We start from the raw sequence: 13,849 nt of genomic DNA, 5'->3' as shown, positions 1-13,849 counted from the left end.
AAGGCAGATGCTTAACTAACTGAGCCACCCAGGCAACACTAAAATTTCTACTCTTCAAGAATTTCCAGATACAGCTGAATAATTTTTTAGAAAGTAGGAGGAATTCTTGTGCACTACTTAAAGGGTGCAAAGTTTAGTATGTAATGCTCATTTATTTTAAATCTCATTGATTATATAAAATTCTCAGTGTTATTTATTTTGTAAATTTTATTATAGACATATAGTTAGATGTATAAGTTCTATATTTCAAATGTGTTTGCCTGTTTACTCTTGTTAAGAGTTTAAACTTCTATCATTTGAAGCTGTGCTATTTTACACATGCTTATTTATAGCCTTTATGTGTTTAGCCCATACTAAATTTACTAAGTCCAGGTTTGTCTTGTTTCACAAATATGAACTTTAGTTGTCCTGGTATTAATATTGCTCTCTCTGCTTTCTTTTTGTTCGCATTTGTCAGATATAAATTCTAGATTTTTATTATTAACCTTTTTGTGCCATTTTGTTTCAGGTATGGCTCTTTGGAGCAAAATATAGCTAAAGTTTTGTTTTGTAATTTTAGTTTTTATCAAAGAATTTGGCCATGTATATTTATTGACATAGTTGATGTATTTATTCCACTTTTGCTTTGCTTTATGTTTTCTAATGTGGGAGCTTCCTTTTCGTATGATTTCTGTCTTTCCTCTTATATTCTGAAGAGATTTAAATTTCTACTGGTGGTTGCTTCTTATACTCATATATGTCTAATTATTAAAACTAAGACAATAACCCCTAAAACAAACAAAAAACCTCAAAACTCTTGACTCCTGCTTCTATTCTCCTACCTTCCATGCAAGACAAAAGATACAGAATTTTATTACTTTCTTTGTCCCTTCACCTAGGATTCTAATCGGTTTCTACCATTTAATTTAAAAAATTTCTTATAAAATTCATCTCTCAATTAGCTGGACATAAACTTTGATTTCTTTTTTTTTTTTAAACATTTTATTTATTTATTTGACAGTGAGAGATCACAAGCAGGCAGAGAGGCAGGCAGAGAGAGAGGAGGAAGCAGGCTCTCCACGGAGCAGAGAGCCCGATGTGGGGCTCGATCCCAGGACGCTGGGATCATGACCTGAGCCAAAGGCAGAGGCTTAACCCACTGAGCCACCCAAGTGCCCTGATTTCTACTTTTATTTCTACTAGTATGTTTTTTTCCTTGGAATTAGAATTTTTAGGTTGATTTTCTAATCTCTGACCTTCATATCTAACATTATTTCTATCAGTTTTTTCTTATCATTTGCTCTTCATTCTGGAGGAGCTTCTCAAGTTTCTTTCTCATCATGTACTTGATTTATTTTTAATAATTTCTGCTCTTTACAGATTCCTACATAGTTTTTGAAATCTCTGCTAATACATTTCTTGGCTCTCTTTTCCCTCCTCTTTTCAGCTATTCTTCTATGTCTCTAGCCTTGTAATTGTAAACCTATTCTGCCCTTGCAGGTTCCCATTTAATGTTTCAGAGAGGGTTAGTTATGTCCTTAAGCATTTTTGGGAGAAGATTAGTAATATTCCTTTTCAAGTTTTCTTTTGAATCATGTAAAAAGCAATTCTCTGAAATCTGTTTTTACACTGAGTCCTCAGGGTTAGTCATCCTTTTTCTTAGTTTGTAATTTCTCTTTATAAGTTCCAAATAGCTCTTTGTGTTCTGTGGTTCTTGAGGAGAATCCATCAATTCAGGCAGGTCATTACCAAAACCTGGGTGGGTAGATTGTTCTTGTTTATTTCATCATCCCTTGGCTGTATGCAGATGCCCGCTCATGAATTTAGATTTTAAGGGCCAATATATGAGTCTGCCCTAGAACAATCTATGATGCTTAAATAGGTGCACTTGCTATTTGGTCCAATTTTCTGATTAAGCTGGAGAATCAGGAATAAATTTGTACTTTGTTTTTGTACAGTGTACTCTTGAAAGCACTCATTATGTCCGGTAATCTTCCTTCCTTTTTATCCTCTTCTCAAATGCTTTATAACTGAACATCCCAGGGGGATAGTTTTGTATACTAAATGTTCTAGTCTTTGAATAGATGTTGACATAAAGAGCTAATGGGGGACAGAGAGGTGAAAAAGAATATGCAGCTCAGCTCTGAATGGTTCAGAAAGTAACTTTCTGTTCAGTAGGGGGAATGTCACTCATTTTTCTGGTTGGTGCAGTAGACAAAGGAAGGAATCCAACTTAGTTCCCTACCCCCATCCCCTTCATTCTCTCTTTGTGGTCATCTGTATTGTCTAGATCGTGGAACTGAAGTCTGTAAGGTGAAAATACATTTCTCAGCCTATCCCAGTGATGTGACCTTTGATACATGGGTTTATTGTTGTTACAAAGCTGTCTCTAGTTTTTGTCTGTGATATCATCATTAGAATTTAAATGGAAAGCCTGGGGTAGTTACATTAGGTAAAGCTGATCTTTTACTTATTTAAATAAAAGGTTTATATTTTATTCAGACCTGAAGTTCTTATAAACAGAAATCTATAGGAAGGCAAGAAGGCTGAAGAATGAAACAACAAGAGCTCTAGATAGAATGGCCATAAAGGTGTCATTCCCGGTCCGTCAGTTTTCCCTTTGCTTTATCATGCGGAAGAAAGACATGAGGAGAAGCATAAAAACCATAAAAATCTATATACTTTATCAGTATAGCCTAACAAATATGCTTAATATTTTAATTAACAGATAGAATAAAACTCAGAATCTATACTTGTCTCTTACTAAGTAAAAAAATATGATATCAAGAACTCAATATTGAATCCCTAGAGAATTATATGATGAACATTATGTAAATTTATAACCATTCTGCGGTATAAAATAGTACTTGCAGTAGTTGTCTGGTTTAGTGGTTTTCAGCTAGGGGTATGCATTAAAATCTCTTACATGACACTTTTCTCCCCTCAAATTTCTTGTGGCAAAACACATATAACGTTCACTATTTCAACCATTTCTTAGTGTACACTTCAGTGGCACTGAGTATATTCACACTGTAAACTCATTCCATTCAGCTCCAGAACTCTTTTCATTTTCTAAAACTGAAACCCTATTCCTATTAAACAGTAACTCTCAATTCTCTTTCCCCCAGCCTCTGGCAACCACCATTCTACTTTGTGACTTTATGAATTTGACTACATTGTCCTTCACATAAGGGGAACATACAGATGTCTTTTTGTGCCTACCTTATTTCTCTAGGTATAAATGTCCTCAAGGTTCATCCATGTTGTGTCTATCAGAAGTTTCCTCCTTTTTTAGTCTGAATAAGACTCTACTGTGTATATATACTGCATTTTGTTTATCCATTATCCACTGATGGACACTTGGGTTGCAACCACCCTATGACTATTACAAATAATGTTGCTATGAACATGGATGTACAAATATCTCTTTGGGACCTTGTGACCCTGTTTTCAATTTCCCTTCTTCTTTGCCAACACTTGTTATTTTTATTTTTCAAAGCAGCCATCCTAATGGGTGTGAGGTGATACCTCATTATAGTTTTAATTTGCATTTCCCTGATGATTACTGATGTTCAGCATCTTTTCATGTGCTTATTGGCCATTTGTACAACTTCTTTGGAGAAATGTCTATTCAAATTATCTTCCCATTTTAAAAATCATTTTGTTGTTGTTGATTTTTTGGAGTTCTCTATACATTCTGGATATTAATCCCTTATCAGATAAATGATTTGCAAATATTTCCCCCCACTCTTCCTTTCCTTTCTGTTGATAGTCTTTTATTTTTTTGATCTGTAAAACTTTAAAAAATTTCATGAAGTCCGATTTGTCTACTTTTTGTTTCCTGTGCCTTTGGTGTCATAGCTAAGAAATCGCTGCCAAATTCAGGGTTGTGTATCTTTTGCCTGATGTTTTCCTTTAAGAGTTCTTACAGGCTTAGTTCTTACCTTTGGGGCTTTGATCTGTTTCAAGTTAATTCTTCTATAGGATATTAGGTGAGAGGCCAACTCCATGCTTTTGCATGTGGGTATCCCATTTTCCCAGCACTTATTCTAGAAAAGACTATCTCATGATACTTATTGAAAATATGGACACCCGACACCACTCAGGGCTCAGAATCTTGGCCAGTGAGATCCCAGCATCTTTAAAGTATACAAAGTATGTATCATAATGATGGTGTTATCAAAAAACAGAATATAACAAGTGTTAAGAAAAACATGGAGCAATTGGATTCACGCATTAGTGGAAATGCACTTAGAAATGGTTAAGATGGTGAACTGATATCAAAAAATAATTAAAAATGGTTACAATGATAAATTTTATGTTATTTATATTTTGTTGTTTGTATTTACCCTCCCGCCCCTCTCTCAAAAAGAGCTCCAAAGGCAGAGATGCTGTGCTTCTTTAGTTGAGAAACACTGTTCTAGTTAAAAAGGACAAAGGAAACAAATAATGTTAATATATAGTTATTTGTGTCTAAAGACACCCAAATATCTAGGGTGGGAAAAAAGTAGATAATCAAGTAAACAGCCTGCTTGTTCATTGCACTTGTTACTCAACAACAAATATAATGCCTGATATATTACGCTTTTCTAAACTATCCCAACTGATGAGAGATTTTTACCTCAAAATGATAATTAAGAAAACATACAAGAGAGTTAAGAAGAAAAAGAAACTATTAACGTTTGATAAAGCGTGACCAAAAAAAAAAAATCATAAACCTACAAATTCTAGCACAAGTTGTTTGGAAAGGTAATCCCCGAAGAGCTATTCATAAATGCTCTACAAAAACTTTTCTACATATCAGGGTAGGAGTGGTCTCACATAGTTTTCAGATCCCATCTAATGTCAGGTAATGCTTTAATCTCAATTTATCCAAAGCTAAATTTTTCTTCAATGTAAATCTACCATTAAAAGACTTTCACAAATTAATGACTCCTGGTTTCAAGGGCTGAAATTGATAAAGATGGTCAATTTAAGAGTTTTAATGGAGCACAAAATAAGAAAGAAAAAGCAGAGGAAGATTAGGGCAGGGGCTAAAAGGTAGGTGTTAGGTGAGCAAGGAGCCACCACTCAGAGGCCAGGTGAGCTGTTTAGAGCCAAGGAATAAGACTGGTTACAGGTATGTAGCCCCTAAAGCACATTTAGGATTTTGATAAAGTGCAGGCAGAGACAGGCCTCATATACAGGCTGTATGTATCATCCATGTATACAAACTGTATGTATAATCCAGAAATTTTTTAAGAAAAAGGAATTCAAACGTAGAAGTTGGATGGAACAGGACAGGTTGGGATGGGATCAGGGTAGGACCTGAACCCGGCCATAAGGAATGTGAAGGTAGTATGGGTGAGGCGGGAGAGGACAGAGATATGGAGGAATAGAAAGTAGAGATTAAGAGCCTCAGTCCCAGTGGAAATAAACACAGAAGTCAAAATATGAGTTTGCAGACTGTGAAGGCCCCGACAAATAAAAGTGGAACTAGCAACAGATCCTGGCCAGATCGGACTGGAAGACAGGCAAGAGAATTCAGACAATAGCAGGTTGGACGTGGCACAGAACACCTACAGCAAGCTGCTAATCTGAGCAATTGAGGTAGAGGTGCCTTTCTGGGAGTCCAGCCGAGCCCATGAGAGCCCAGGGTATGGACATCCTCACCAAGGATGTTCTTCACCTGAAGTCTGCAGGTTCTTGTCTTTTCTGTAGCAATCTTGCTAAGGGTTTGGTATAACCTGTTTTTCCCTTTCATTTCCTTAATCACTTCAACAGGGTGCTAATCTCTAATGAGCATCGAGGGAACAATGATACTGGCTCTTTGAGCTACTGTAGCTGCAGGCATCCTGCCACTTGAGACGGCAGCAAGTGCAGATTTGTAGCTACTGTTTCTTTCCTTTGGGGAGAAAAAAGGACAAATAGTTCTGGTGAGTTAGGCTAGGGTGGGGAAGTGCTGAAATTACAGAAGACAGAGTTCTTACCACAGCAGATATTTAATCTAGAATGAGAATATATGAGTGTATGTCCTGCCTGACTACAGAAAAAACTGAAGGCAACTGAAATGTATAGTAGACTGCCATGTAGTTCAGACATGACTGCTTGTAACAGAGAATCGTAATCACAGAAACTGGAATTCTACAAGGTGAAAAGTGGAGCAAGGTAATGATTGCAATGGCCTCTGTGGCTCCCGGTTCCTGGATTCCACCTGCCTTCCCCAAGCCAAAGAAAGGGCCTGGAACCTCCACTAGTGCACTGTAAGTTCTCTGCATTGCTCTCCATCTCTATCCTCTACCACACAGACTCTATCTTTATTATAAATAATGCACCTTGTCTCCACTCCAAAAGCTGGATGCTTGTCTGATGTCCTGTATCTGATTTCCTTTATGGATCATCTCTTCTCCTCCCTCGGACACCGGAGCCCTGCTGTGATCTATCTTCTGTGTTGATCCAGTCTTCCTGAAGACTGCCCACTCCCAGACCTGCAGACACTGAGTTTTGCTGTTCTACCTCATGCTGGACCTTTCAGAATAAACTACCTTCTGAATATCCCACCTCTGACCAGCTGCCCCATCCCATCTCCTCTGCCTGTCTGCCTGTGGCTAGATCTACTTCTCAACCAATGTGTCTCATCTCTTGTTTGGACCTTTCCTCTCTGTCTAAATGGCACCCCCCACCTCAAAAAAGCCCAAAATCAAAACCCAAAAAACCCTTGACCAGTCAACGCTGTCAAAATATAATACATAGCACTCAATATTCAATATTCCCAGTCAGGAAAAATATCATTTTCCAACTACCAATCACTTTTTACTTTCCAAAGCCGCAGCAAAAGATTTTAAAATCTTTTTAAAAGATTTTAAAAGAGCCAATTTAGTTTTTTATCATGTTGACAAATTGTTATGAAATTCATGAGTCTTGGAATAACTGGCCTTTCTGAGAATTGTAGGAAGGGAATCTTAATAAAGTAGAAGAAAAAGGAATGGAAGACAGAGACCACAGAAATATAAGTACATTTAAAACATTTAGGCTCTCATTTGCTCTTACTAGAGGTAGTGCAAAAGTGCACTAATTTATAAATTAAACTGTCAGTGGACATGTTATGTTTTTAGTTCAAAAATCTGGAAGAACTTTAATTATAGTTAACAATCCTGTATTTTTTCTTCCACTTAAATTCTGTGCGTTAGAATAACCCAGGAAGAGTTAATCTCAAAGCAGTCATGCAAATAATTTGAAAACAAAACAAAACAAAACAAAAAGATTCTCCCTACTTCTTGTCAAGGAGATAATTAAAAAAAAGTTAAATTAACTTGTACCAATTTACTTCTTACATAATTTCTAAGACTACCATGTAGTGTTATTCAGAAAAAGAAACTATATTTGAGATTTTAATTTCAGGACAAATAATAATTATTTTTTTTCATTTATGAAATAGCTCCACTTATTTAAAATTTCCAAAGGAGTGCCTGCTGGTAACTTCCTTTTTCTGCAAATTTACCTCTCCTGTACATGTGGGTTAGTAGGCATATTCATTGTTTTTTACTACTTCCATAAGATTTTAGTTTTTATGACTCAAATAGCTTCTACCAAGTGTTATAGTACAGAATTTCTTTTTCAAGACACATTATTAGTTTAAACAATTTAAAAAATCATCATATTAGAAAACACAATTATGTGTCTCTTAAGGTCTTAAAACTTATAAACCCTTTTTTTCCCAATCAGCTTTTTAAAATTGTTAAAAAGACAAAATTCAGTACATGTAAAACATAGACTAATATTACCTAGAGGAATAAAAATAAGACAGAGGTGGGGGACCGGGGTGGCTCAGTGGGTTGAACCTCTGCCTTCAGCTCAGGTCATGATCTCAGGGTCCTGGGATGGAGCCCCACATCGGGCTGTGCTCAGTGGGGAGCCTGCTTCCCCCCTCTCTCTGCCTGTTGCTCTGCCTACTTTTGTTCTCTCTCTCTGTGTCAAGTAAATAAATAAAATCTTAAAAAAAAAATAAGACAGAGGACAGTTCTCATTTGCTGGCATGATCTGGTGCTGTAGTCTTCTGTACCATGTAAAACTTTATTTCCGTTAATATAGGATAACCACTTGTTTGATATTTCTGTGTGTATTTACATGATGAATACCAGAGTCACCATGTACTCGGCAACAACATCCTCATGTGTTTACAGTAGCTGTATAGTTGAGGTAGCCTACAAACCAAAATATGCTGATTTGGTTGGCAGGAAACCAAAGTGAATCAACTGGACCACCATGTTGTCTCAGACTAAAACCTCAGATGTTCTCTCTTTTGCCACAATGTGATTATGCAAAATGCTTTGAGTCGCTGAAGGGCAGAACAGTACTGAAAAGCAGTTACTTGGCTAAGACTAAAGTCTTATGACACATTTCTGAACTATTGTTGGTTGAATTAAAGCCTAACTCTAACTCTGGGACTATCATAAATCAGATTTAGAAATAAACAAACTATGTATCTCAAATCCTGACATCTTTTAAAGAAAGTAGATTTCAAAATTGCAGAAAGAGTTTTAACATCTACTTTGAATTCTGTAAACTCACCTGTTTTAATAGTTGTTTTTCTGGCTTCATAAGCTTTAGAAAATAACCCTACACTCCACGAACTTGGTGAATACTCAGTTTCACAATCCACTACTGTATAGAAAATGATCTAACATAGTTGAAGCTTTGTGCTCACACCCCTCCCCCACCTTCATCTATGCATGGAACAGAAGTTTTTAAGATGTAGGTAACAGCATAATCATTAGGCAATTTCTGAAATTAAAATAGGTACCTTGACATTTCTGAATTTAAAATATCTTATTGTAATCTTTTTAGCTCTACTAAATTTAAGATTTCTTAAACCAAAGAGAAGAAAAACACTGCATGAAGAATATTATGAAGGGTTCCAATAAGCTTAGTTTGGCCACAGTGTAGAATACTCTATTGAAAAGAATAAAAATGGGCAAATAAACACAAAGAAGCCCTACCCCTCTTTCATTCCCTGTAATAGAACAACAAAAATCAAATAAATACCTCAAATAGAAAGGTGACATAGGTCTTTCATCTTCCTGTGAACTAAAAGGAAAATAAATTTTGTATTAATTTCTGTTAATATTTTAACATATCAATTTTACTAAAACTCTATTCTTCCTGTCAGAAATTCTATTTTGACACATGAGAGCTAATCTCACAATGGAGTAAACTTAGTAAAACATCCTTTACCTTGGACCTAGCCAAGGTCAATTACTTCTTCATGGGAGACCATTAAGAGAGGTTTCTCTCAAGATTAGCCTCAGGCAAAAGTCAGTCATATCACTTTTTCAAAAAGAAGCTTTTTACTACTTTATTTCTACAGGCCCCATCCAAGTTCCACACATTATACATAAACCCTTAAAATGATTGCATACTCAATTATCTCAATAAAGTTAATTATAGCTCATTACCATGATGATGAAAGTAAGAAACAGACAACAAAATATTCCTGTTAAGGGTGAACCACTTCAGGAATGATGCCCTAGCAATGAAAGCCGCATCAGCAAACACTGGCTCGGTGTCTTCTGTAGTTACTCTAAGTATTAACGAGTATGGATAACGTGTAAGGACATAACTGAAATTATATAACTAGTTTACAGTCTTCAACCAACACAATAGTGTACGTTCTTCAAACACAACAATATGAAGCTTAATATAAAAGTATTTTTAAAAATGTAAGATATATACAATACTTTTTCCCTTAACATATGTTTTTCTTCTGATAAATGACTTCAAAGCAAAGAATCAGTCTCTTTCCCTTAGTGTCTGCTGAAGTGATCACACAGTCATAAAATTTACTTTTAAACAGCACTCCCCTCAATATATGACTAAGTATCTATTTCTACTAATTACGTACATCATTAAAGAGATAAAAGTAGAAAAATAAACTATTAGATAAAGGCAAAAAGAAGACCTAGTATTTCTTCTTATACCCCATGATTAATCTTATACACCACCTGGGGTGTCCACCACCTTTGGGGAAGCAACTAGATAACTTCGGTTTTCCCTCTCTTGGCTTATTTTTTATTTTCTAAAGGATCACTGATGAAAAGAGGAAAGTTTGCTTCCATTGGTAATATTATACTGGCAAAATCTCACTACACGGTTATATTGTAAAACACATACACACAAACACACCTGTCCAAGAAGTTGAAAAGGTCTTAACATTTTAGTTGGAAAATGGCACATAAACTATGACACACTATTTTTCATTCTTGCCTGATTTTGGTTTCCAATTTCATTATAGCTTAGCTGTTCTAATGTTCATGTTGCCGAAGACTTCAACGCTTGTAACCAGTTGTGCCAATTCTTCCTAAGTGGTGGGTAAACGATGGATCAGCTTTGTTATCGCCTCTAATGTGGGGGGACTGAGGACACAGCTGAAGAGTCAGGTTGCACAGCTGAAGCCTTAGAAGTGACATTTGGGGAATGTCCACTGGGAGCAGGGCTATTACAGGAGGGGAACTCTTTAAGCAAAACTGGTACAAGGAGCTTACACAGTGGTTTCAAAAAATTCCTTGAGAACACTGAACAAAACAAACTATAAAAAATGTTGGATTTGGCTTTCCTAATCAAGGATTCACTGTCAAAAAGTACTAATTATGACCAACAGTATGCAAAAAGGCTGCAACTAAGAACCTCTAACGGTTTTATTATTATAGGAACATTGCCTCTATGGGTTATAAAAGGGGCAGTGTTCTAAACATTTTTATGCCCACAACAGATCCTTAACTCTAACATGCAACACATTTTAATGAAATTTAACAAGGGTACTTTAGTGAAGATTCAATTAGCAATATGGTTGGTTTCTTTGGAACTTAGAAGTGCTTTTGGGAGATGATTTAGATGGTGCAGAGTTCTAAACACAGCTGTTGGTATGTTTTGGCTAATGTTTATTTTGTGTACATGTGCTAAATTTCTTTGTAGCAAACAGAGGCAATCAAAATCAATCCTTTATTCTCTTACATCTTTTCTCCCTCACACATGTACTCATTAGCCAGGTGCTACTTACTGGGTGTTCCCATTAATTAACTCGTGTAAATCCTTATCAAAACCCTTCCTGGTACTTGTTCCTCAACTCAAGGTAAGTAAGCTCAGAGGGGGCACCTAACAGGTGCAGGTCACACAGCCAGTGATGTGTGAGTTATTGTATTACAAGTTAGTCCACTTCTGTCATTTACCATCTTCCCTTCAGTCTTAAGCTATCAGAATATGGGGGGGGGAGGTGAATAGGTGAAGAAAATTGATGTGATGGCCAGTCTTCATGGCATCAGCCCTTAGCAAGATCTCGTGGAGTTTATATCCCCCATATCATGCTTCTGATTATAATGACTCTTCACCAAACTTAGTCCATTCACGATATATGATGATGGGCAGCATGTGTAAAGTGCCTGTTTCATTAAAATGTACTGGCCGTATAAGAGTATCTCCTGATAGAAACATAAGTTTTTAATCTTAAGCAAGTATTTTTCAGGCTGTATCTGCCTGAAAACAAGGTAAAGTTGTCAGTGAAAGATGAAATCAGAAATTCTTAATTTGGGTATGTCTCTGCAGTTTGACTAATTTTACATGTTCCCAAAAAGAAAGTGTAAATACTGCAATTTACATAAAACAAAACAGACTCAGTAGTAGATTTACTCAAATCAGCAGCAGTCAACAGGGCACCGACCCATGCACAGTACTCAAGAAGAACAATAGAATTCAAAAAGAAAAAGAAAATAAATCAATTTTGATAGTTAATTTGCATATTTCTCCTTTTCCTTTATATCAAAGTATGCTTTCCTTGGGTTTTTGTAACTTGACAAGGGTATAAATTCTGAAACAGGGGTGCCTGGGTGGCTCAGTGGGTTAAGCCTCTGCCTTCGGCTCAGGTCATGATCCCAGGGTCCTGGAATCGAGCCCCGCATCGGTCTCTCTGCTCAGCAGGGAGCCTGCTTCCTCCTCTCTCTCTGCCTGCCTCTCTGCCTACTTGTGATCTCTGTCAAATAAATAAATAAAATCTTTAAAAAAAAATACTGAAACAAAACTGAAGCACTAACTTCAAATTAAGTCAACTAATTCTAAAAATCAATTTAAGGCACTGATTTATTTTTTAATCATTTATTTTTTAAAAAGATTTTTATTTATTTATTTATTTATTTACTTATTTATTTGACAGAGAAAGACAGTGAGAGAGGGAACATAAGCAGGGGGAGTGGAAGAGGGAGAAGCAGGCTTCCTGCTGAGCAGGGAGCTGGATGCGGGGCTAGATTCCAGGACCCTGGGATCATGACCTGAGTGAGCCAAAGGTAAACGTGTAATGACGGAGCCACCTAGGTGCCCCAAAAGCACTGATTTTAAAGGCAATTTTAAGAAGAAATGGCTAAGGACAATTCTTCCAAATAGAACTGAGAAATGAACTTTTCCACAAAATTTACATTTAGAAAAAAGTCACCATTTCTACATTTGTACAAAATGGATATTTTACTATTGTTACAGACCCCCAAGTATCTATTTATAGAAGTTAGGTATTCCTCTTCCTGGATGTATGTTAATTTAATGGCATGTGCAATGACATTAAATTAGTCATAATTTTTGGCCTAAATTTTAAATTGAGAATTCTGACTCATTTTTAATTTTTTAAAATAAGCACAAATACTGTGAATGAAAAAGCGAGTGTGTGTCATGAAATTAAGTCAATGACAAACTCTACTAACTTGGAATACATTCAATTTCCTCCTTGGTTACTAGTATAAACCCCAGGTTTTAATTATTTCCTGTTTGCTAACTCTGAATAATGGCCAAATTTAAGCAACCAATCAGTTTATCTTTTTTTTCTCTCTTTTTAAAAATTTGAACATACACTGAGAGATCTGGGCAGGCAATTTGTGCATGTCAGGCAATCATTATCAGGAGCTTAACATCTTCAGGCATGTGGTCATATATGCTCTCAAAACAATGGCCTCTGGGAAGAGCATTTATCAAATAGACCCAAGTAACAGTCCAAATCTAGGAAGCTACAATTGAGAAGGGCAGTAACAGATACAATGTTTTTAGTGGGGTCCTAATAGAATTTATTTATAGGGCTTAATACTGGTAAATGCATAGAAATGAATCACACCTAGACTTAGTTTCTTCATGAGTTGCACTAATTTCTAACTGGAAGGCACGGGATATAATGCTTATCAATTTAATTACACAGCAAGCTAATGGATATCACAAAATGTGTAGCGCTTTCTATGTTTGAGAAAAAACAAATACTGTTGGGAGAATCCTAAGAGTGTAGTATTCAGAAGGGACCTTCCACAGCTGGATCAAATCACCATTCCATCCAATTCCCTTTTGAACTGTTCTGATAAATGTTCCAATGAGTCCAATGTTCTAATTGGTCATTGTGGCTGGCTACCAGAAAAAGAAAAAAAATGAACATCATCTGCATATTTAGTTACACAGTTTGAATTTTCAAGTTATTTGAGCTAGAAGAAATAGTTTGCAAGTGCTCCTTGAGTACTGAGGAGAATTAAAAAAAAATCAGGTAAATGCTAAGGATTCTATTCATGGAAGAAACTAGGAAAAACCATCCATGGGGAGCTAACACAAAACAAAGAGCAAAAAAGTGAGGGAGCAAAAGGATACAATTAAAAGTATTAAGTAAGCATTTTTTCCCTCTGGAATTCAAGGTTTTTCTTCATGTTGAGAATTTTCTTAGAGAATGATGAGGTGAGTGAAATTAGCACATTTTCTTCCCTTCCTTCCTTTCTCTGCGAAGCCTCAAGTGCCACACTTCCTTGAGAGCTTTTAATTTATGCCCAGTCCCAGACATGAACCATGGACCACTCCAACAGGGGAGTGATGTAGCAGCTGGTGT

General features: G+C 36.2%; 1 protein-coding gene across 3 annotated transcripts in view; it reads right to left on the bottom strand.

Annotated features, from left to right (window-relative positions):
• The window catches only part of LOC111156558 (family with sequence similarity 13 member A), a 335,168-nt gene that overhangs the window by 72,918 nt on the left and 248,401 nt on the right, over positions 1-13,849 (bottom strand). For 2 of the 3 annotated variants that reach the window (XM_022517539.1, XM_022517545.1), the window contains one exon: positions 9,004-9,045. The exons of the other annotated variant lie outside the window; for it this stretch is intronic. In XM_022517539.1, coding sequence (XP_022373247.1) covers positions 9,004-9,045 — 42 coding nt within the window. The remainder of the gene's footprint in view (positions 1-9,003; positions 9,046-13,849) is intronic. 3 annotated transcript variants of the gene reach the window in all.

Source organism: Enhydra lutris, unplaced genomic scaffold (assembly GCF_002288905.1).
Source record: "Enhydra lutris kenyoni isolate GAN:26980312 unplaced genomic scaffold, ASM228890v2 scaffoldscaffold3, whole genome shotgun sequence".
NCBI lineage: Eukaryota > Metazoa > Chordata > Mammalia > Carnivora > Mustelidae > Enhydra > Enhydra lutris.
Note: the sequence above shows the minus strand (reverse complement) of the source record. Positions and strands in the feature narration are given on the sequence as shown.